Below are 24,319 nucleotides of genomic sequence, written 5' to 3'. Positions count from 1 at the left end.
AAAACCGGGGTTTCCTACGTTTTTTCTTTATCTTTCTACAGTTATTAAGTTTTTTTTCTTGCGTAAATTCTCTCCTTTGGTGCCCTTCTGAATCGTAAAAGAAAAGAATTGGGAATATTTCTTGTTTACGAAGAAGCCTAATCAAATGGGTAAAACACCCACTTTATCTGTAGCTCAACATCGATCAATTCAAAATCAATAGGGTGTTTGACCCGTTAATTAAAACTACATAACTGTATGTAGAAGTCTTTTTCAAAAAAAAAAAAAAAAAAAAAATGTTTCCAGATTTCTCTAACGTTTATAAGACGTGCTTGGCTGAATAAGTTTCCACATAACCCAATTAAAAAATCATATTGGAACTGCTAATGTGCTTGGTACTTAAAGGTATGAAAAACAAGTATCTCTGTGTTCATCTATAGCTCCCATGATGCTAATTCTTAATAGCCATCATAAAAAGAAATCAATTGTAGACCAAGTGCAGCACATGCAAATATACAAAAGAAACAAAAACAAACAAAAAGAAATCTATTTTTCAATGGGTGTGAAGCAAAAACATTTCCATCCTTCTATGGCCGTTATCTAATTGCTGCTGAATATGGCTCTATTCCTGTTACAGTTTATTGTCGAAATTCACGATACCCGCTGCAACGGCAGTGCATGGATCAGTTGCACTTTAACTATTGACTGTTTTATTTACGAAACTTATCAAATAAACAATAAACACAACAACCTCCCAGGGAAGATACAATGTGCTTGATAACAAACGGCTGCAACCCTTTGTCTCTTATCCAATTACTCTATCAATTAGGAATACAATCATTGAGCGATTAGAAAATCGAGTTTTGGATATAGGGTGGGAAGGGGAGGAGATATTTTCAAAAACTGTTAGCAACACAATTTGATTTGCTTAGTGTGTGAATATAAAGATTCTCCAAAACGCCATGACATACAATATGCGTGGCAGAGCAAAACGTTCTCATGGGCAGCTGACATTTGCTTCTTGATGTAAGCAAGAAGCAAGGCCCTTGTTGACATACCTGATGGTAAACTAAGTTAAGTCAATGAAGCACTGTTTGTAATGAGTGTAATCACGAGCGTATAACAAATATTCAAGCATCCGTCATTGCAAATATATAAAAATGAAAAAAAAAAATCCGAAAAAATAGACTGCCATTGTAAAATAAGCTCTAAGTCTATTAGTCTAATTTTATGTACCACGTGCTTCTAAAATCTTGAAGTTTCATCTGCCACCTGTTCTATTTTGATAAAATTCCTGAGTCAGTAAATGGAACGCAAAGAGACGATTGGCTCTTTTGTGTAAAATATTAAGCAAGCAAATAGAATGAATATTCTTTAAACAAAGCGATTTTAATAATTTGACTCCTTGTTTTTATTAAATAAAAAAAACAAGTTTTTTCAACTGAAAGTAAGGAGCGACATTAAAACTTAAAACGAACAGAAATTACTTCGTATATGAAAGGGGCTGCTTCCTCATCAACGCCCCGCTCTTTACGCTAAAGTTTGACTCTTTCTCTCAACTCTTCTTTTTTAAAACAGTAAAAAACTTTAGCGTAAAGAGCGGGGAGCTGATGAGGAAGCAGCCCCTTTCATATACGAAGTAATTTCTGTTCGTTTTAAGTTTTAATGTCGCTCCTTACTTTCAGTTGAAAAAACTTGTTTTTTTATATTTAATTTCTAAATGTTTTTTGAATCAGTGCATGCTTTGATTTTGTCTCTGCAGAGGAATAATTAAAACGAAGTTTGCGCATTCTTTTTTTTTTTTTTTGCTAAATGGCTTTCTCATAATTTTGATCGAATGATTTGATAAAAAAATGAGTGGGGGAGGAACCCTAGTTGCCCTCCAATTTTTTGGTTAATTAAAAAGGCAACTAGAACTTAATTCTTTACGAATCTTTTTATTAGTAAAAGATATAATTTTGTCCCAGTTCATTAAGAATGACTCCTGAATCACAAAAGCCGTAGAATAAATAATTGACATTACGAAAAATACTTTAGCGTAAAGAGCGAGGTATTAGGAGGAGGTGAGCCCTTTATATGGGTAATAATTTATGTTCGTTTTAAGTTTTAATGCTGCTCCTTACTTCCAGCTGAAAAAAAACTTTTCATATTTATTTTTTCATTGTTTTTTTTTAAGTAATGCTAGTAAATCCTGCGCTCCCTTCATGGAAATTTTCTTCCCCCATGACAAATTCCTCGATGGAAAGCTCCCCCAGGATATCCCCCTCTTCTCAACCCCTCCCCCAAATAAAAAATCCTCCTGAAAACGCCTGTACACTTCCCAATAACCATTACTATATGTAAGCACTGGTCAAAGTTTGTAACTTGTAGCCCCTCCCACGGGGACTCTGGGGGAGTAAGTCGTCTCCAAAGACATAGTTTTAAGGCTTTTCGACTACGCTGAATGAAATTGCTATCTCACAATTTTGATCCGTTGACTTTGGGAAAATAATTAGCGTGGGAGGGGGCCTAGGTGCCCTCCAATTTTTTTGGTCTCTTAAAAAGGGCACTAGAACTTTTCATTTCCGTTAGAATGAGCCCTCTCGCAACATTCTAGGACAACTGGGTCGATACGATCACCCCTGGGAAAAACAAAACAAAAAACAAAACAAAAAAACAAACAAACAAACAAACAAATAAACACGCATCGGCGATCTGCTTTCTGGCAAAAAATACAAAATTCCACATTTTTGTAGATGGGAGCTTGAAACTTCTACAGTAGGGTTCTCTGATACACTGAATCTGATGGTGGAATTTTCGTTAAGATTGTATGACTTTTAGGTGGTGTTTCCCCCTGTTTTCTAAAATAAGGCAAATTTTCTCAGGCTCGTAACTTTTGATGGGTAAGACTAAACTTGATGAAACTTATATATTTGAAATAAATATTAAAATACAATTCTTTTGATGTAGCTACTGACATCAAAATTCAATTTTTTAGAGTTTTAGTTACTATTGAGCCGGGTAGCTCCTTACTACAGTTCGTTACCTCGAACTGTTTGATTTGTTATACACAGTATTAGGCACACCCACATTTTAAAAATGGACACAAAGCCGGTTAAAACGATTCTGGAAAATTAGAAAAAATGAGGTATTTTACACTTACGAACGGGTGATCGGATCTCAATAAAATTTGATATTTAGAAGGATATCGTGTCTCAAAGCTCTTATTTGAAATTTCGACCAGATCTGGGGACACTGGGGGGGAGTTATGGGAGGGGGAAACCTAAAATGTTGGAAAACACAGAGTGGAGGGGTCAGGATGAAACTTGGTGGGAAAAATAAGCACAAGTCCTAGAAACATGATTGACATAACCGGAACGGATCCGCTCTCTTTGGGATAGTTGGGGGGGGGGGTTAATTCTGAAAATTTAGAAAAAATGAGGTACTTTTAACTTACGAACGGGTGATCGGATCTCAATGAAATTTGATATTTAGAAGGATATCGTGTCTCAAAGCTCTTAAATTAAATCCCGACCGTATCTGGTGACATTGGGGGGAGTTTGGGGTTGGGGAACCTAAAATTATGGAAAACGCTTAGATTGGATGGATCAGGATGAAACTTGGTGGAAAAATAAGCAGAAGTCTTAGATACGTGATTTACATAATTGGAACGGATCCGCTCTATTGGGGGGGGGGGTTAATTCTGAAAAATTAGAAAAAATGACGTATTTTTAACTTACGAAGGAGTGATCAGATCTTCATGAAACTTCATATGTAGAAGGACCTCGTAACTCAGATCTCTTATTTGAAATCTCAACCGGATCCAGCGTCATTGGCGGGGGCAGTTGGGGAGGGGACCGGAAATCTTAGAAAATACTTAAAGCGGAGAGATCAGGATGAAACCGGATGGGAAGAATAAAAACCTGTCTAAGATACGTGACTGACATAACCGGACCGGATCTGCTCTCTTTGGAGTTTGTGGGGGGGGGGGTAATTTTGAAAAAATTGAGGTATTTTTAACTTACGAAAGGGTGACCAGATCTTAATGAAATTTGATATTTAGAAGGATCTTGTGCTTTAAAGCTTTAATTTTAAATTCCGAACACATCCTGCGAAATTGGGTGGAGTTGGAGGGGGGAAACGGAATTCTTGGAAAACGTGAAAATTTGGGTATCTATCTTACAAATAGGTGGTCGGATCTTAATGAAATTTGATATTTAGAAGGAATCCATGTCTCAGAGCTCATATTTCAAATCCGACCAGATCTTTTGACATTGGGGGGAGTTGGAGGGGGAAATCTTGGAAAACACTTAGGAGTGGAGGAATCGGGATGAAGCTTGGTGGATAGAATAAACAAATGTCCTTGATACGTGATTGACGTAACCGTACTGGATTCGCTCTCTTTGGGGGAGTTGGGGGGAGGAGTTCAGTGATTTGGCGATTTTGGTGCTTCTGGACGTGCTAGGACGATGAAAATTGGTAGGCGTGTCAGGGAGCTGCACAAATTGACTTGATAAAGTCGTTTTCCCAGATTCGACCATCTGGGGGGCTAAAGGGAGAAGAAAAATTAGAAAAACCTAAGTATTTGTAACTTACGAGTGGGTGATTGGATCTTCCTGAATTTTGATATTTAGAAGGATATCGTGACTCAGAGCTCTTATTTTAAATCCTGACCGGCATTAAGCCTCTGATTATCCTTTTAAATCAATCTATTGATTCTTAGAATTTGTTAGAGCTCATATCATATGAGCTCTTGGCTCTTAACTCTTCTTGCCTCGTCACAAGTGCCATATGAGCTCTCAGCTCTTGTTCTTACTACAATTTTCTTCATTTATAAAATAAATCATGTTCACCCATCACTCAAGTTTTCTTTAGTATGTCCTATTCTTTAGTATATTTTACTTTGCCATGTCTCAATAGGGCTTAATGCTGAAACCTATTTAACATATTTAAAAGTAACTGTGACACTAGAAAGGCAACTACAGCTTTTTGAAAGCTTTATCAATTGGTAAAAAATAAAACAGATTACTGTCACGTTTATATGCATAAAGTGTGTTTTTGTTTCATTTGGTTTATTTTGTGGTGTGTTTTCTTATGCTAATCATATTATTTCTTAAGCAAATTAGTACTTGAAAAATCTGTGTAGTCTTGTCCTTAGTTAAATCCTTGTGTTTTTATCTATTTTAAAACTTATAACGATTTTCACCCAGTACGACGCAGTTGTTGACATTGATGCGTATTTTATTTAAAAATACATGTTTATAAAAGTGTTATATTTATATCGTGTCTTATCTTGATCGTTCTAGATGTGGGAAATATACACCTAGAGGCTGATTTAAGGGATATGACAAGACGTGAAGCTGCAGTACTACAATCAGCTGAAGCCCAACTGCATCAGGGTATTATACCAAAGGGTAGTGTTGGAGCTGCAGCTCAGGTAAGAAAATGATTGTATTCCTTTTCACATTAATTTCATGGAACTATTTTTTTTATAGATTCTTTCAGTACTAGTAAAAATGTTGTAATTTTTGACAGCCTAGTCAGTTTCTCAAGCAATCGGGGTGAGTATCTCCAGTTGGTTCCTATCCTAAATGGGGTGATTTCTAAAATAACCATTAACTGGAAATATGTTGTGTTTTAATTCTGCGAAAACACTATACAATGTCCGTAAAACATATGAATCATTCCCATGGGTAGCGTTTGGATTTGTAACCCTCCAATTTAATCGGTTCAGTTATATATTGATGCTATTGATAGCAGTTTCACCTTGGAAAATATGGGTAACCATGGAACCTCAAGATACATTATCGTTCGTTGGCCCCTAGGATCGCCAAAATAAATCCATTCGTGATTTGTTTTTCTCGTGAGGATCTACCCCAAGGGTACACTAAAACTTGACCAAGAGCTCTTAAGCACTTGAAGGAACGAACTTTGGGTGAAATACACAGTATATCAGGATCATGAAGAATCAATAGTAGATTTTTAGAAGCATCTGTACAAGAGCAAGACTTTAGAAGCCTCTTTACAGAAGCAGTGGACACGCACTTAAAAATGGTAAACTCCATTTCATTCTTCAAATAACCAATTTAAGTTTTAATTACTTTTAATAAAATATTTCTTCTATCAATTTGGGTTTCATCGAATTTTTAAGTGTTTTTGTATTTTTGTATATCTATGTAACCATGTTTAAATTTATGTTTGTGTATATTTTTTTTTTTTTATTAAAGAGTGCTGCAGTACGAAATGAGCCATTTTTCGAACAGCCTGGTGCTGTACAGAGATCACAAGCATCACAACGAAGCACCCGAGGGGCTGGAAGACAAACAAGTGCCGCAGCAGCTGGACGGCAGAAACAATTTTCTCCTGCTATAAACGTTTCACCAGGAAAGGTTGTTGAAGGTAATATAACTTAAAATTTGGCAATTTTTCTTTCTCTCCCAGATATCGTGTCGCAAATTTATTAGATTTATTTTTTTTTACAAAGTAGCAAGGATGTAAAAGCAAGTATGAATATAAGTAAGTGGAAGTAAGTATGTATATCCATTTATTTGCTTTGTTATGCTAACTCAGGCTAGCAAGGATTATGAAAAAAAGATGTGACCTTTCTTTGGTACTTCAAAAAAAAAGAAAGAAAAAAATGGCTCTTCTCCCCCACATTTCAAAATAAACCTTTTGTTTTGTATCTCCAAGAACAAAATTGAAAAAAAAATCCAGCCAATCCCTACACTTTTGTGAATTGGCACCCATGGGAGACAAACTGAGAATTTCTTAAAAAAATAATGAAATAGTCCCTATTTCCAAAACAAAATCTGTAAAAATAGTAGTCAAAGTTTATGGCCCCCATTATGCTTAAATGATAGTGCAATATACTGCTAGTAGTGCTGAAAAATCTGGGTAGTTGTATGAAAAAACCTGATCTATACTGTGCTGTAGTTTTTTAGTCTACGATAATAATCCAGTATAATAAGTTGTTGGCATGAATCTATAACCTTTTATGTATACTTCAAAGCTGCTAAAATTTTTATAAATATCTTCTGTATTGTATTTTTATATAATACTCATTCTAGACGTTGGAAATGTTCATCTAGAGGCTGATTTAAATAATATGACAAGACATGAGGCTGCAGCGCTTCAGTCAGCTGAAGCACAGCTACATCAGGGAATTATACCAAAGGGAAGCGTTGGAGCTGCAGCGCAAGTAAGTTATTGATCATACTAATTTGAAGGATTGTGTTGTCCGAGGAAAACAACATTTTTCTCGGAACAACAGTATATTTTCTTTGAAAGTTGGCTTACTAACATTTTTCTGTTGGAGAAAAACACGTAGATAGGTTATAACTTTGGAAAAATTTGCTTTCCCCTCCCAGCGCTCTTAAATGTATTTTTCACAAAACGTCTACTGATTGAAATTAGAAACTGAACCCAAGCGACTGTCGGTTGAAGGTTTAACCTGTAACAAAGATTGTCAAAGACAAGGCTTCAAGCTTAAAAAATAATTGTGATAAGCTTCATGCCTGTCCTTTTCAAGGCTACTGCTACTTACACTTACAGTTCAGAAGTAATTTTTGATTTATATTTAGTCAAAAAAATAGTCTGATTTAGTCTGATTTGAATAATTAATATAAGAAAAGTAAATTTCAAAAATACTACCGTTGTTGTACCACATAGTGATTTATGGAGAATATGCTAAATTTGTTTGAAGATTTGAAAATTCCTCCTATCATGCATGTTTGCCATGCTATTTCAGTATAATTTTAGCCTGAAAACAGGTAAATTCAAAAAATGCTACTGTTGTGATATTATTTAGTCTTTTGATGATCAAAACTGAAATTGAAAAAAAAAAATTGAAATTTTTTTCCCAGTTTTGCATGTTCGTCGTGCTATTTTGATATCATAACAAAAAGTGCTATAGGCATTGAAGAATTGCAGAAATCTAAACATTATTGGGACGGGACTGAGCTTTTCCGTCGTGTATGCTTGAATAAGGGTTAATTAGTCAATATTTTTACTGACCAAACGGCTAAAGAAAAAGGTAAGCAGTTATTGCCCAAATTCTTAATTTTGCATTTAAGATAAGCTTTTCCAAAATACATTCGAGAGTCTATTGTCCAAAAAATATGTAGTACCCTTATAAAATTATGTCGTTTTTATTAGACCTTTTAACTTTTGCCTCGGCTTGTCTTTTATCATTATGAAAGGCATATCTATGAACCTTTGTTTCTTTTAATTGTTCAGGTGGTGGGACAAAAACTTATTTTGCCTTGGCTTGTCTTTTGTCATTATGAGACATCGCCGTAACTTTGTTTCTTTTAATTTTTCAGGTGGTGGGACAAAAAGTTTTGTTTTCTTCCAAAAATTTATCTAGTCCAATAATTTATCATTTTATCCGTGATTTTCAAAGATATAGGCATTGATGACCACCTTTGTTTCTTGTAATTGTTCAGGTGGTGGGGCAAAAGCTTCTTTTGCCCCGGCTTGTCTTTTTTCATTATGAAAGACACCGCCGAACCTTTATTTCTTTTAATTGTTCAGAGTTGCGACAAAAAATATCTTTCTTGCAACGGTTTATCGAGTCCAAGTTTTAGATTTTCAAAGGTATGGTAGGCATTGATGTTCTTATCCATGTCAAAATCCAAACCCAATCCTCATTGCTATCATTTTCAATTTGTTTAATTTATTTACCTATTTTTGTCTTTCGTCATTATGAAACACATATCGCCGAGCCTTTGTTTTTTTTTAAACAAAGGTATGGTAGGCATTAATGACATTATTCATGTCAAAATCCCAAACTCAATCATCATCGCTATCATTTTCAATTCTGACACGTTTTGATTCTCGTTGTTCAGGTTGATTTTCGTAGACTTGCTCAAATGTTCTGTATCGCAATTCATATAACCGCTTGTGTCTGATCTTCATTTTCACTTTTGACTTAGGTTTTGACATACTCGGTGTTGTATGTTTTCTAACCGTGTGTGTCTTCGCTCTTCACTTTCGTTTTTGACACGCCACCGCTGTTCTTCTAACCGGGTGTGTATTTGCTCTTTATTTTCATGCTCGGTGTCGCATGTCTTCTAACTGCGTGTGTCTGCTCGTCATTTTCATTTCTGATATGCCACTGCTTTTCTTCAAACCGCGTGTGTCTGCTGGTCATTTTCATTTTTGACTTACTCACATGCTCGGTGTCGCACGCTTCTAACCGCATGTATTTTTGTTCTTCATTTTAATTTTTGACACGTCCTAATTGTCGTTTTCGCATATTTTTCACTCGCCCGTGTCTTTGCTCTTCATTTTCATTTTTGACACGTTTTTGGAAAGTGATTACTTCAGATAGTTTAGCAATGGTCTTTGCTTTATTTTCCCGTGTTAACGTTTTTGCATTTGATAGTCCGGGTTGTCGATTTTCACATCTTATCACGTCCCAGAGTTTCGAGTGTTATAGTTCGAGTTTTATAGTAACTGCAACTGCAATTTTTCGTAAAATTTTCGTAGCAATGGTGTTTTCGCCGTCCAACTAAAGACTCTTAGCTAACATTTTTGGAGTATCTTTGACAAATAAAATACTTGATAGAGAGAATTGTTGGAGAAATCATTTCTGTTAGCTAACAATTGCGTTTCTGCTGTCCAAGCAAATACCTGTCGCACCTTAGTCAGCTTGCATTGTTAGCAATTATTTGGACGGTGGAACGACTCCTTTAAGAGTGCATTTCAGCACCTAAATTAAACTCCATGAGATAAGATAAATAAAACTGAGTGGGGGGGAGGAAGGTAAAAATTAATATTATCTCCCTTCATTTACATTAGCCTCAATCAGGGTGTTATGGGGTGTTACCTCCCTTCTTATTACACAAAGATGTATTGGTATTTATTCTAAAGCTTCAATTAACTGATTTAGTAAAGCTTAACTGCAGCTTTAAGAGCTCAACTAAACTGATTTGCTTCATATTTGATAGAATTACAGGAAGGGATGTGCAATTGCGCATCTGCTATTATGAAGAAGAGACGGCGGGTTTTATTATAGTTGGGCAGGGGACAGTTGCCTCGAAGTGTGCATTGTAATATCCAAACATCATAGCTTTCATTAGCTCTTTAGGTTAAAATGAGATGAGTTTTGGGGAGGGAGAGGAGGATAGAAATCGATAATTAATCGTTCTTGTTCTTGGGAACGTTCTTGGCTACACCTTTATTATTATTGCTAGAGAAAGAGAGGGGTAATAGTCCCCTCAGAATGTCCTCATTTTGGGGGATGGGGAGAACTTTTAATACAGTATAATATACTAAATTCATATACATATCAACACTGTGGAGGAAATGGCGAGGAGGGACGTTTTGAGCATCGCTATGCAAAATCATTGGGGGAGAGGGCAATTGCTACGGAAAGTTTTATTTTCAGTGCTTTTAGATGATAATGTTTAATCTTCCTATTAAAATACAATGTTAAAATATAATTGGATGATTTTTGAACATAATTTTGTTTTCTATACTTTTCTTTATTTCTGTGCTGTTCCCAAATAGTGTTTTTTTTTAAACCCACTCATCCCATTTTCTATGCCATAGAAATGGACATATTCATAAATGGAAATATTTTTATTTTATTTGTTTATAGTCTGCAGCAAATAGAAACGAACCTCCTGTGGCAAGAGGCCGGAATTTTGCACAATCCGTTGAAAGCCCTCGAAGTGATTCAGAGAGTATTCGTTCCCAAGAAAAACTTCAGGGAAGGCAGGTTGAAGAAAGTAAGTAGACTATCTCTCAGGAATTTTGATAATACTGCTATTTTTTTTTAACTCCAAAGATTAGTCCTATTAACTGTCGCATCTTGTGTTCTTCCCGTTTTGAAATCAATATATTGACCCCCCCCCCCAAAAAAAAAGAAGAAGAAAATATGGTACTTGTTAATTATTCAGAACACAACTCAAGAATTATGATCTATGGATCTGTAAAAACTGGTTTCGTATTTCATAGCCACAATACTTGTTTGGTTTAACAGAATGCATTGAGCTTATATAATTTGGGCTATATATTTGCAGATCAAGGGGGACGGGGGCAGAGTATTTGGACAGTGTGAAGCTAGAATACAATCCCTACTTCGTAATATACACAATACTTTTAGCTAACACATCTTGCACACAGACCGGCTATACTTTAGCCCCCCTCCAAATATGCAAATATATAGCCCAAACTATATAAGTCGAAAGCATTTTGTCACCCATCAGTTGTCTCTGTGGCTATGAAACCAGTTTTCTCAAATTTACGAACAATGCAATTTTTATGGCACTTGGTATTAACCAAGTGACATATAGCAATCGCAAATTCTGTCGGTCTGTCTGTCGGTCTGTCTGTCGGTCCCGGTTTTGCTACTTTAGGCACTTCCAGGTAAGCTAGGACGATGAAATTTGGCAGGCGTATCAGGGACGAGACCAGCTTAAATTAGAAATAGTCGTTTCCCAATTTGACCATCTGGGGGGGGGAGTGGGGGGCCGGTTAATTCGGAAAAAATAGAAAACATGAAGTATTTTTAACTTATGAATGGGTGATGGGATCTTAATGAAATTTGATGTTTGGATGATACTGTGTTTTAGAGCTCTTATTTTCAATTCCGACCGCATCTGTTGACATTGGGGGGAGTTGGAGGGGGGGGGACCTAAAATCTTGGAAAACACTTGGAGTGGAGGGATCGGGATGAAACTTGATGGAAAAAATAAGCACAAGTCCCAGATACATGATTGACGTAATCGGAACGGATACGCTCTCTTTGGGGTAGTTGAGGGGGGGGGGAATTCTGAAAAATTAGAAAAAATGAGGTATTTTTAACTTACGAACGGGTGATCGGATCTCAATGAAATTTGATGTTTAGAAGGATATCGTGTCTTAGAGCTCATATTTAAAATCCGGACCGGATCTGGTGACATTGGGGGGGGGGGAGTTGGGAGGGGGAAACTTAAAACTTGGAAAACGGGATCGGGATGAAACTTGGTGGGAAAAATAAACACAAGTGCTAGATACATGATTGACATAAACGGAACGGATCCGTTCTCTTTGGGATAGTTGGGGGGGGGGGGGTTATTTCTGAAAAATTAGAAAAAATGAGGTATTTTTAACTTACGAACAGGTGATCAGATCTCAATGAAATTGGATATTTAGAAGGATATCGTGGCTCAGAGCTCTTATTTTAAACCCGTCTAGATCTGGTGACATTGGAGGGGGGAGTTGGGAGGGGGAAACCTAAAACTTGAAAAACACTCAGAGTGGAGGGATCGGAATGAAACTTGGTGGAAAAAAATAATCACGAGTCCTAGATACATGATTGACATAACCGGAACGGATCCGCTCTCTTTGGGGTAGTTGGGGGAGGGGTTAATTCTGAAAAATTAGAAAAAATGACGTATTTTTAACTTACGAACGGGTTATCGGATCTCAATGAAATTTGATATTTAGAAGGATATTGTGTCTCAAAGCTCTTATTTTAAATCCTGACTGGATCTGGTGACGTTGGTGGAAGTTTGGGGTGGGGGAACCTAAAATCATGGAAAACGCTTAGATTGGAGGGATCGGGATGAAACTTGGTGGGAAAAATAAGCAGAAGCCTTACATAAGTGATTTACATAATTGGAACGGATCCGATCTATTTGGGGGGGGGGGGATTAATCCTGAAAAAAAATCCGGTCTAAGACCGGAATTCTTAGAAAACACATAAAGCGGTGAGATCAGGATGAAACTGGGTGGGAAGAATAAAAACCTGTCTAAGATACGTGACTGACATAACCGGACCGGATCTGCTCTCTTTGGTGGAATTGGAGAGGGGGGGGGGGAGTAATTTTGAAAATTGAGGTATTTGTAACTTACGAAAGGGTGACCAGATCTTAATAAAATTTGATATTTAGAAGGATCTTGTGCTTTAAAGTTCTTATTCTAAATTCCGACCAGATCCTGTGACGGTGGGGGGAGTTAGAGGGGGAAACCGGAATTCTTGGAAAACGTGAAAATTGGGGTATTTTTATCTTATGAATAGATGATCGGATCTTAATGAAATTTGATTTTTAGAAAGAATTCATATCTCAGAGCTCTTATTTCAAATCCCGACCAGATCGTTTGACATTGGGAGGAGTTGGAGGGGGAAATCTTGGAAAATCACTTGGAGTGTAGGAATCGGGATGAAGCTTGGTGGATAGAATAAACAAATGTCCTTGATACGTGATTGACAGAATCGTACTGGATTCACTCTCTTTGGGGGAGTTGGGGGGAGGGGTTCAGTGATTTGGCGAGTTTGGTGCTTCTGGACGTGCTAGGACGATGAAAATTGATAGGCGTGTCAGGGAGCTGCACAATTTGACTTGATAAAGTCGTTTTCCCAAATTCGACCATCTGGGGGGCTAAAGGGAGAGGAAAAATTAGAAAAAATTAGGTATTTATATCTTACGAGTGGGTGATCGGATCTGAATGAATTTTGATATTTAGAAGGACATCGTGACTCAGAGCTCTTATTTTAAATCCTGACTGGCATTAAGCCTCTTATTTTCCTTTTTAAATCAATCTATTGATTCATAGAATTTTGTTAGTTCATACCATATGATCTCTTGGCTCTTAGCTCTTCTCGCCTCGTCACAAGTGCCATATGAGCTCTTAGCTCTTGTTTAACAATTAATTTTTATTAAATTGAGACAGTGAAAAAAAAGCGGTTACAAAAGTCCAAATATTTCAGTCACATATACAGCGATCAGTAGTGACAGCACAATGACTTTAAAGGGCCAGTACCCCCTTATAATCCCAGTCCCAACAATTTTTTTAAAACTTCTTCAAGATGCAGGTGCATGTTGCGTCATAGGTAATGTTTACGTTTGTATGTTATATTTGCTTGTTCCGTAATAGTTTCTTTATTAAAAAAAACATTGCAAGGGCTCGCCAAATCATCATTTCTTCGGATGTTACCTGGTAGTGTTCATAAAAAAACCGCAAGGTCAGGGCTTGTTTACTTCATGATTTCTTTGGTGGTTATAATTTAGAAAAACCTATGAAACCCCACCAAGTCAGGATTCCCTTGTTATGATTGTTATGATTAAAAACGGACAAGGGGCAGTAAGCCTTCAGGCCCCGCTGACGAGGAACCTTCAATATGTTGGGCCCTATCATACATATGATTCCACCGGGGGTCACATATGATTCCACCGGGGGTCCTAGCATTCTATCCGACCGGAGGCCCTAGCAACCAATTCCAATCGGTTGCTAGCAACCAATTGCATCGGATGCCCTAGCAAATATTTCCAACGGGGAAGCCTAGCGTCCAATCCAACGAAGAGACCCCTAGCGAGCAATTCCACTGGGACCCTAGTAAAAAAATACACCGAGGTCCATGGCATCCAATTCAACCGATGGGGAGCCCTAGCTAGCAATCCCACCAAGCAGGCGCTTATTAAGTGATTGGTTGTGTTTACTTATTGCTGTTTCACAATTTGACATGTTAGAGACTGTTATTCAGACGCGGTAGTCCCGTTTATAATTGAGGGACACACACAAGGATGTTACAAAATACGCTGCACGCGTGATATTGGAGGCAATCTTGCATGCCTTGCTTGATTTATAGGGGGTGAGGTAATTTTTTGTCTTGGTTGATTTTTTTGAAAATGACGTAATGGCAGCATATACATGGTAGTTGCGTAATGACGATATACACATAGAATGTTACATAGTACTTGAAGAGATTTTGCTTTCAAGACGTTTTTCTCATGGAAAATTTTTATTATGACATTTGGTATTTACCAAGCGACATAGGGATCGCAAATTCTGTCGGTCTTTCGGTCTCTGTTTTACTAGTTTAGGCACTTTCAGTGACATTGGGTGACGTTTGGGGGAGTGGGAGGGAAGAAACCTAAAATCTTGGAAACACTTAGAGTGGAGAGATCAGGATGAAACTTGGTGGGAAAAATAAGCACAAGTCCTAGATACGTGATTGACATAACCAGAATGGATCCACTTTCTTTGGGGGATATGTGGGGGGGGGAGGGGAGAAAGTTAATACTGAAAAATCTGCAAAATGAGGTATTTTTAACTTACAAAGGAGTGATCGTATCTTAATGAAATTTCATATTTAGAAGGACCTAGTAACTCAAATCTCATATTTTAAATCCCTACAAGATCCGGTGACATTGGGGGGAGTTAGAGGGGAAACCGACAATCTTGGAAAACGCTTAAGAATGGAGAGATCGGGATGAAACTTGATGGGAAGAATAAGCAAAAGTTCTAGATACGTATTTGACATAATTGGAACGGAACCGCTGTCTTTGGGGTAGTTGGGGGGGCATTTCCAGTGCTTTGGCGAGTTCAGTGCTTCTGGACATGCTAGGACGATAAAAATTGGCAGGCGTGCCAGGGAACTGCACAAATTGACTTAATAAAGTCGTATCCCCGATTCGACCATTTGGGGTCTGGAGGGAGAGGAAAAATTGAAAGAAATGAGGTATTTAACTTAGGAATGGGTGATCGGATCTTAACAAAATTTGATTTTTAAAGAATCTAGTTTCTCAGAGCTCTTATTTTAAATTCCGACCTTGTCCGGTGATATTGGGGGAGTTTCAGTGGGAAAACGGCAAATCTTGGAAAACGCTTAAGAGTGGAGAGATCGGGGTGAAACTTGGTGGGAAAAATGAGCCCATGTCCTAGACACGTGACTGACATAACCGGACTGAATACACTTTCTTTGTGGAGTTGGGGGGGGGGGGGGTTAACTCGGAAAAATTAAAAAAATTGAAGTATTCTTAACTTACGAATGGGTGACCAGATCTTAATGAAATTTGAAGAAGGAACTCATGTCTCAAAGCTCTTATCTTAAATCCCGACCAGATCTGGCGACATTAGGGGGAGTTGCAGGGATAAACAAGAAATCTTGGAAAACGCTTAGAGTGGAGAGAGGGACGAAACTTGGTGGGTAGAATAAGCAAATATCGTAGATACGTGATTGACGTAACCGGACTGGATCCACTCTCTTTGGGGGAATTAGGGGGGGGGGTCCAGTGCTTTGGCGAGTTCAGTGCTTCTGGACGTGCTAGGACGATGACAATTGGTAGGTGTGTCAGGGACCTGCACAAATTGACTTGATAAAGTCTTTTTCCCCGATTCGACCATCTGGAGGGGGATGAAGGGAGAGGAAAAATTAGAAAAAATTAGGTATTTTAAGTTAAGAGTGGGTGATTGGATCGATGAATTTTGATATTTAGAAGAACCTTGTTTCTCAGAGCTCTTGTTTTAAATCCTGACCGGGATTAAGCCTCGATTTTCCTTTTAAATCAATTTATTGATTCTTAGAATTTTGCTAGATCTCATGCCATTTGAGCTCTTGGCTCTTTCGACCTTGTCACAAGTGCCATATGAGCTCTTAGCTCTTGTTTTGACAGTACTTTGTGAAAGCCTTTACTTTTTCCGGCACTCGTAGGTAATAATCATAAAAATCAGAGAATGTTTGATTTGGTGGCGTATCGTCGGTTTTAAGAGAACATCCAAAGAAATCCTGATTTGGAGGGCCCTGAAGGTTTAAAAAAACATTAGCTAACAAGCAAACATAACATGTAACAGTAAAGATTCCCCATGTGTCTGCATCTAGAAGAAGTTTTAAAAAAAGCCGGGACTGGGATTCGAAGGGGGTACTGACATTTTAAAGTTGTTATACTGTCATTACTGCGATCGTCATCAGTATAATTACTGAAATAATATAATTGCAACTAGGGTCTTCACACCAAAGAATAAATAACTTATTCGGGTCATTCACAAAACAACGAACTTCTGATTATTCACTTGATTATTTTGAAGAGTTTATTGAAAAAGTTAATTTGAAGGCTTGATGTTAGTTTCCTTATAATCTTGCCCAAGTAGAGCCAATTTCCAATGAAGGTGGAATAGTCTCCACACTTCTCTTCTATGACGAACAAATAAATTTTAAAATGGGGATAAATCCATTTATTTAGACACTAAAAAAAAACAGGCACAAAATGTTGAGTTTATAATTGTTCACATGGTTGTTCACTTCAATTAGAAGACACGGAAGGCTTGATAAGTTCATATTTATATATTATAGGTGTTAGGTTATGCTAATTTCAATTATATTAATTGAGAAAGATTGTTAAAGGGAGTTGTTAGTTAAAAAAACGGCTGCACGGGCTGAGGATGAGTTGAGCTGTTAAATATTCCTTTTGTTTTCTATTTGTTGAAAACACTTATTAGGATTTATTACGAAACATTGTAACTTCAAACTGCATTTGATACCAAACAAGAAAGAATTATTTATGATATGTTTTGACCGTAGATAACCGGTCACTTATCCTAATTTTGCCATCCGAAAAAACCTTTAGTAACATTTTACCAGAAAATGTTTGAGGTGGCAAAAGATTGTTGCTATCAATCTCTAGTAAATTTCTATTTACTAGATTTGAAATGGATTAGAAATAAATTCCTAGATCAGAAACGAAACTAGAAATAGAACTAGAACTAGAAATAGAACTAGGGCTAGAAATAGAGCTAGATTAGAAATAAATTTCTATTTACTGGGTTGTTGTAGTAAATTTCTCTAAAAATTTGAGATACTATAATTGTTGACTGAATATTTTAGATGCAGCTATAAGCGACTCGTTTTGACAGTCTGTGAGTTGCGCCTTTATGGCCACTTTGCAGCTAAAATGCCGTTTTAAATCTATTAGTTATTTTTTTTATGGCACTTGGTATTAACCAAGTGACATATAGCAATCGCAAATTCTGTCGGTCTGTCTGTCTGTCTGTCTTTCGGTCCCGGTTTTGCTACTTTAGGATCTTCCATGTAAGCTAAGACGAGGAAATTTGGCAGGCGTATCAGGAACCGGACTAGATTAAATTAGAAATAGTTTTCCCGATTTGACCATCTGGGGGGAGTGGGGGGGCCAGTTAATTCGGAAAAAATAGAAAAAATGAAGTAATTTTATCTTACGAACGGTTGATCAGATCTTAATGAATTTTGATGTTTGGAAGGATATAGTGTCTCAGAGCTCTTATTTTAAATCCTGACTAAATCTGGTGACATTGGGGGGGGGGAGAGTTGGGAGGGGAAACCTAAAATCTTGGAAAACACCTAGTGGAGGGATGGGGATGAAACTTGGTGGGAAAAATAAGCACAAGTCCTAGATACATGATTGGCATAATCGGAATGTATCCGCTCTCTGTGGGGTAGTTTGGGAGGGGGGGGGGGGGTTAATTCTTAAAAATTAGAAAAATGAGATATTTTTAACTTACGCACGGGTGATCGGATTTCAATGAAATTTGATATTTAGAAAAATACCGTGTCTCAAAGCTCTTATTTTAAATTCCGACCGGATCTGGAGACATTGGGGGGAGTTGGTGGGGGACCTAAAATCAGGAAAAACGCTTAGAGTGGAGGGATCGGGATGGAACTTGGTGGGAAAAATAAGCAGAAGTCTTAGATACATGATTGACATAATTGGAACAGATCCACTCTATTTGGGGGAATTGGGGGGGAGGGTTAATTATGAAAAACTAGAAAAAATGACGGATTTTTAACTTACGAAGGAGTGATCGAATCTTCATGAAACTTTATATTTAGAAGGAGCTCGTAACTCAGATCTCTTATTTTAAATCTCAACCGGATCCAGCGTCATTGGGGGGGGGGGGCAGAAATCTTAGAATATACTTAAAACAGAGAAATCAGGATGAAACTGTATGGGAAGAATAAAAACAAGTCTAAGATACGTCTTGGAGTTGGGAGGGGGATGGGGTAATTCGGAAAAATGAGGTATCAGTAACTTACGATCGGGTGATCAGATCTTAGAATTAGATATTAGATTTAGAAGGATCCTGTGCTTTAAAACTCTTATTTTAAATTCCAACTAGATCCTGTGACATTGGGGGGAGTTGGAGGGGGAAACCGGAATTCTTGGAAAACGTGAAAATCGGGGCATTTTTATCTTACGAATAGGTGATCGGATCTTAATGAAACTTGATATATAGAAGAATCTTATGTCTCAGATGCCCTATTTTTGACTCGAATTGGATCTGGGGACATAGGGGGTTGGAGGAGGGAAACAGAAATCTCGGAAAACCCTTAGAGTGGAGAGATCGGGATGAAACTTGATGGGAAGAATAAGCAGAAGTTTTTGATACGTGATTGACGTAATTGGAACGGATCTGTTCTTTGGAGGATCTGGGGGGTGTTAATTTGGAAAAATTAGAAAAATTAGGTATTTTTAACTTAAGAACGGGCGACCGGATATTAATGAAACTTGATATTTAGAAGGAATCCATGTCTCAGAGCTCTTATTTCAAATCCTGACCAGATCGGTTGGCATTGGGGGAGTTAGAGGGGGAAATCGGAAATCATGGAAAACGCTTAGAGTGGAGGTATCGGGATGAAGCTTGGTGGATGGAATAAGTAAATGTCGTAGATGCTTGATTGACGTAACCGTACTGGATTCGCTCTCTTTGGGGGAGTTTTTCAGTGCTCTGGCGAGTTCGGTACTTCTGGAAGTGCAAGGACGATGAAAATTGGTAGGTGTGTCAGGGAGCTGCACAAATTGACTTAATAAAGTCGTTTTCCCAGATTCGACCATCTGGGGGGCTAAAGGGAGAGGAAAAATTACAAAAAAACTTACGAGTGGGTGATTGGATCTTAATAAATTTTGATATTTGGAAGGACATCGTGACTCTCTTAAAATCTGTTTGAGGGCCAAAACTGCGCGCAGCTTGTAGTTATTCATGCTGTCTAAGATGGAACAAAATCATCTGTGACAACTAAATCTACTAGGTCATTTTTAACTGGGCATTTTCCTGGGTTTTCTCAAAAAAGAAAGGAATGAAGATTTTCATTCCCCTATCCTCTGGTCGAAAAGTGTCCATAATTGTCAGTGTTTGTTCATAAATATGTTTAGTATTAGTCTATTATTTTGAAGCAGTATATGCTCATGAGTTAGTGGTAATTTCAAGTTTAAACTTCTTCAGAAGAGCTATAACCCTGAACTGTGCCAGAGGAACAAAAACGTTTGAAAATAGAGTAAACTAAAAAAAACATTGCCTTTCATTAATCAACCGTAAAATTGCTACAACCCTGTATCCGTAATAATAATACGGGGGAATCCGTAATAACATAAAAATAACATACTCTTATGAAAACATCTCTGACAATATATGAAACCAATAAGATATAATACAGTTTTTTCCTTTGAAAAATGAAACTTACAGAAAAGTTGTGACCTTGAACTCTGTCAGAGTAACAAAACGTTCGAACTCTGTCAGAGTAACAAAACGTTCGAAAATGGAATAAACTAAAAATGACGAATATTGCTTATTATTTTGATGAATCATAAAATTATTAATGCATTTTAAGTTTGGCAACTATACCAAAGAATGGATAACATTCATGCTGAGTAGATCCAGAGGTCATGAGGTGGATTTCCCTTCTAGTCAATAGTGATATTTAGAGCGTTTAATTTTCTATACATCTTTGCGAAATAAATAAAAATAACTTAGAATTAATACACCAATCTACTCTGGGAAAACTTATTTTCCAAGATAGTAGATTCAGGGTTTTCGCAGTTCATTTGAGTTCATTGTATAATTTTCATCAAGAATCCGTCCTTTTTTGGGGGGTTTTGAAATTTTCGCTAAGCAATGGTAAAAGATCAGGTAGCAATTTTTAAATTTAGCCACTTGGTGCCGATTGCTGAAAAATTGAAAACTATGAAAAGACAAAAAGAGAAACGCTTGGCTAGATTGGGCTTTAAAAGGCTCAAATAATTATATACTATGATAGGGCGTTTGCAATACCTTTGTGGGATTTAAATATTATTGGTTCTTGCAATTCAGAACTGAAACTTCGGTTTTGCCTTAGCAGTCCTGTTGGGATATCGTCCATGGCAGCCAACTCTCTGGGACTAATGAAAAGCAGGCCGTCTCCGAGTGAGGTGGAAAGATATCGTAAGGAAAGGTTTAAGGGAAATGGGAACTTCTTGTAAGGGTATTAAGAGGGGACTTTGACTAGATTGGTATAAAAGAGGGGCGTGCCTAGCTGCGTTGGTCTCAGGGGCTTGGTGTTGCAGCGAGTTGTTAGTAGTAGCAATAGTAGTAGTAGTCCTGTTAGGAAAAATGAGAGGGATTGTGTTCTATCCGATTTCAAGCATTACAATTTTTTTTGTATTATCGCTATTCTGGTCATTGTCTTTGTTTTTAAGGAATTGGTAACACTAAAATCGGTGCTGACCTAGACAAAGTCACTCGACATGAAGCCTCAGTTCTGCAATCAGCTGAAGCACAGTTGAGTCCTTCAGGTACCATTCCAAAGAGAAGTGTTGCATCGGCTGCACAAGTAAGTTTATTTTTTTCTTATAAGACTCATAAATTCCTATCCATCCTGCCGTACTATTTTGATTATTTTTATTTTTAAAATTGGTATAGATCATGATTACATAAGGTTTATTCACTTTTAAAATCAGAAAATATGACTGAAGGCACCTTTTGTTCTTTCTTCCTTCCCCAGAGAATTGATCAAACAAAAAGAGAGGGAAATATATGTTTTCATTTATTTATTCTAAGTTTAATCGTGTACACGAAAAAAAGGAAAGCAAGATAATTTATGTTGCATTACGGTAAATGTCATTGAATGGTTTTCTATGAATAATTTTCTATGGATTAATCTTTTCAGTCAAATCTAAGCCTTTTAACTGATTCACTTGAAAGTTAACTTTTCCTTATTATTGTAACCTGCCTTGGATTTATAGTTGCATTTTATTTTTCTTTTAAATGTGTGTTTTGACTTTATTCAATATTTGCTACTTACTAATTTCTATAAGCTGAGTTTAATTTACCGTTGTTCTCTTGCCACTTTGTAACGCAATGCGCCTGAATGGTCCCTGTGAGCCTTACCCGGGGATTAATTTGGAAACAACTTTGTGAAAAGGAAGTTTTTCAGAGATGAAAAAAAAATTAAAGAATAAATGGTTGAAGAATAAATAATAAAAAGCTTTAAGAATAACCATCAAAGAATAAATGAAACCGCAAATGACCGGAAATTAAAATAAACAATCGTAGCACAATGCGTGACATTGGGTATACAATAGGGTGAACATTGGGTACGAAGTGATGAAATTTCCCCATTCTTATGGCAATTTTGGTCTTCCCAGACGTCATTTAAAAGGAAATGATCTCTCAGTCTGGAAAATAATGTTGTTTTTTTTCTAAATTTAAATTAGGAACCCTCCTCCTTTCCCCTAAAAAGGGGTTTCTGTACTGCTTATTTTGGATTATTTTGGATACCTGATTTTGCGAATTTTTGTGAACATTTTGGTCTATTTTGGTCATTTTGGCAACAGAAAAACATTTCTGTTGCTCAAATTCCGAGGTTTGGCCATTTTCTTTGTAATTTTACTGGGCTTAGATAAAACCGCTTCACAGGATACCCCGTCAGGAATCAGATTCCCTTGCAGAAAAAAAACTACCATTACATTTATTTGAAAAATTCTTTTTTTGTAGTCTGCTGTTAATCAAAGTGAGCCTGGTTACGTTAATGCAGCTCCTCAAGTTGTGCTTGAACCAGTTAAACCAGCTGAACTGGATGAAAATACATGGACTGCTAAACAAGGTGGGTTGGTGCAATTTCTTGGTATTTTTTTTTTGTAGGCACTATTTCGTCCTCGTAATTGTATTTAATATCGTTCGTTGCAAAAACTAGAGGATTACGTAAATAGAGCTTGATACCAATACCTGTTAAATTTTGGTTTCTTATTCGCTTGGAGTTTTTCAAGCAGTCAATAATGCATTTTCTTTATCTTAGATATTGGAAATATTCACGTTGAAGCTGATCTGAAAAATGTTAGTGGCCATGAAGCCTCTGTTTTGCAGAGTCTTGAAGCTCAAAGGGAAGGCGTAAACCCACAAGGAGGTCTTGCCTCATTGTCAATGGTGAATATCAACTATTTTTTATTCATTCTTCTATTTTTATTCAAATGTTGCTTTTTTATCATTTAAGGCTGTTGTTTAAGAGACACTGAATTGATCAACAAATGAACTCGGTTGGGATGTAAGAACTGGGGGAAAGGGAGATAAGGTTAACTATCAAGAACAGTATGAATTTTTGTATTAACAGGGTGTGGAAACATTTAAAGTTAACAACAAAAAGATATATGATGAAACTATCAAATAATAAATTTGAATTTGTGAGCTCAACATTACTGAGCTATTCAGTAAAACGTCAAGTACTTTTAAAATTCATTTTGATAGAAGTCAAATTCAGACGCGGGAGATATTTTTCTCATCTTTTTCATCATGAAATCTACAATCTATAGTTTAGGATGTGAAATTTGATTCCTCGTCTATAATATATATATATATATATATATATATATATATATATATATATATATATATATATATATATATATATATATATATATATATATATATATATATATATATATATATATATATATATATATATATATATATATATATATATATATATATATATATATATATATATCTATATATATAAAAATAAGTTGTCTGTGGATGGATGGATGTGTCAGGTGACGTCACCTGAAAAAACTGGATTAGGTGACGTCAAAACTGAAAAAACTAAAAAAAGGCAAAAACTACAAAAAAAACTAAAAACTAATAAAAAAAATAAAAAAGCTAAAAAACTAAAAAAACTATAAAGGTAAAAACCAATAAAAAACTAAAAAAAAAACTGAAAAAACTAAAAAAAGGCAAAAACTACAAAAAAAAACTAAAAACTAATAAAAAAAGTAAAAAAGCTAAAAAACTAAAAAAACTAAAAAAACTAAAAAAAGGTAAAAAACTAAAAAAAATAAAAAATAAAAAAAAATAAAAAAAGGAAAAAACTGAAAAATAAGCTAAAATAAAGGTAAAAACCAATAAAAAACTAAAAAAAAAGGAAAAAAAACTAATAAATGACGACACTCAAAGAGAAAGCGACCAGGACAAAAGGAATGTTCGATTAGCAATCAACAAAGCACCGGGACACAGGGAGTATAAATGACGACCAGGACATAAGTAAAAAAAAAAAAACTATCTATATATATAAAAATAAGTTGTCTGTGGATCTGTGGATCGTGGATCAGGTGACGTCACCTGAAAAAACTGGATCAGGTGACGTCAAAACTGAAAAAACTAAAAAAGGCAAAAACTACAAAAAAAACTAAAAACTAATAAAAAAAATAAAAAAGCTAAAAAACTAAAAAAACTAAAAAAAGGCAAAAACTACAAAAAAAACTAAAAACTAATAAAAAAGCTAAAAAAATAAAAAAACTAAAAAAAAAGGCAAAAACTACAAAAAAACTAAAAACTAATAAAAAAAATAAAAAAGCTAAAAAACTAAAAAAAC

General features: G+C 36.2%; 1 protein-coding gene across 4 annotated transcripts in view; it reads left to right on the top strand.

Moving 5' to 3' along the window:
* Positions 1-24,319, top strand: part of LOC136033114 (uncharacterized) — a 100,427-nt gene that overhangs the window by 69,866 nt on the left and 6,242 nt on the right. For all 4 annotated transcript variants that reach the window (XM_065713767.1, XM_065713758.1, XM_065713751.1 and 1 more), the window contains exons 19-25: positions 5,265-5,395; positions 6,186-6,357; positions 7,026-7,156; positions 10,562-10,691; positions 21,153-21,286; positions 22,450-22,558; positions 22,751-22,878. In XM_065713767.1, the coding sequence (XP_065569839.1) occupies positions 5,265-5,395; positions 6,186-6,357; positions 7,026-7,156; positions 10,562-10,691; positions 21,153-21,286; positions 22,450-22,558; positions 22,751-22,878 (935 nt within the window). The remainder of the gene's footprint in view (positions 1-5,264; positions 5,396-6,185; positions 6,358-7,025; positions 7,157-10,561; positions 10,692-21,152; positions 21,287-22,449; positions 22,559-22,750; positions 22,879-24,319) is intronic.

Source organism: Artemia franciscana, chromosome 1, assembly GCF_032884065.1.
Source record: "Artemia franciscana chromosome 1, ASM3288406v1, whole genome shotgun sequence".
Taxonomy (NCBI): Eukaryota; Metazoa; Arthropoda; class Branchiopoda; order Anostraca; family Artemiidae; genus Artemia; species Artemia franciscana.
This window is presented reverse-complemented; position numbering and strand designations above follow the sequence as displayed.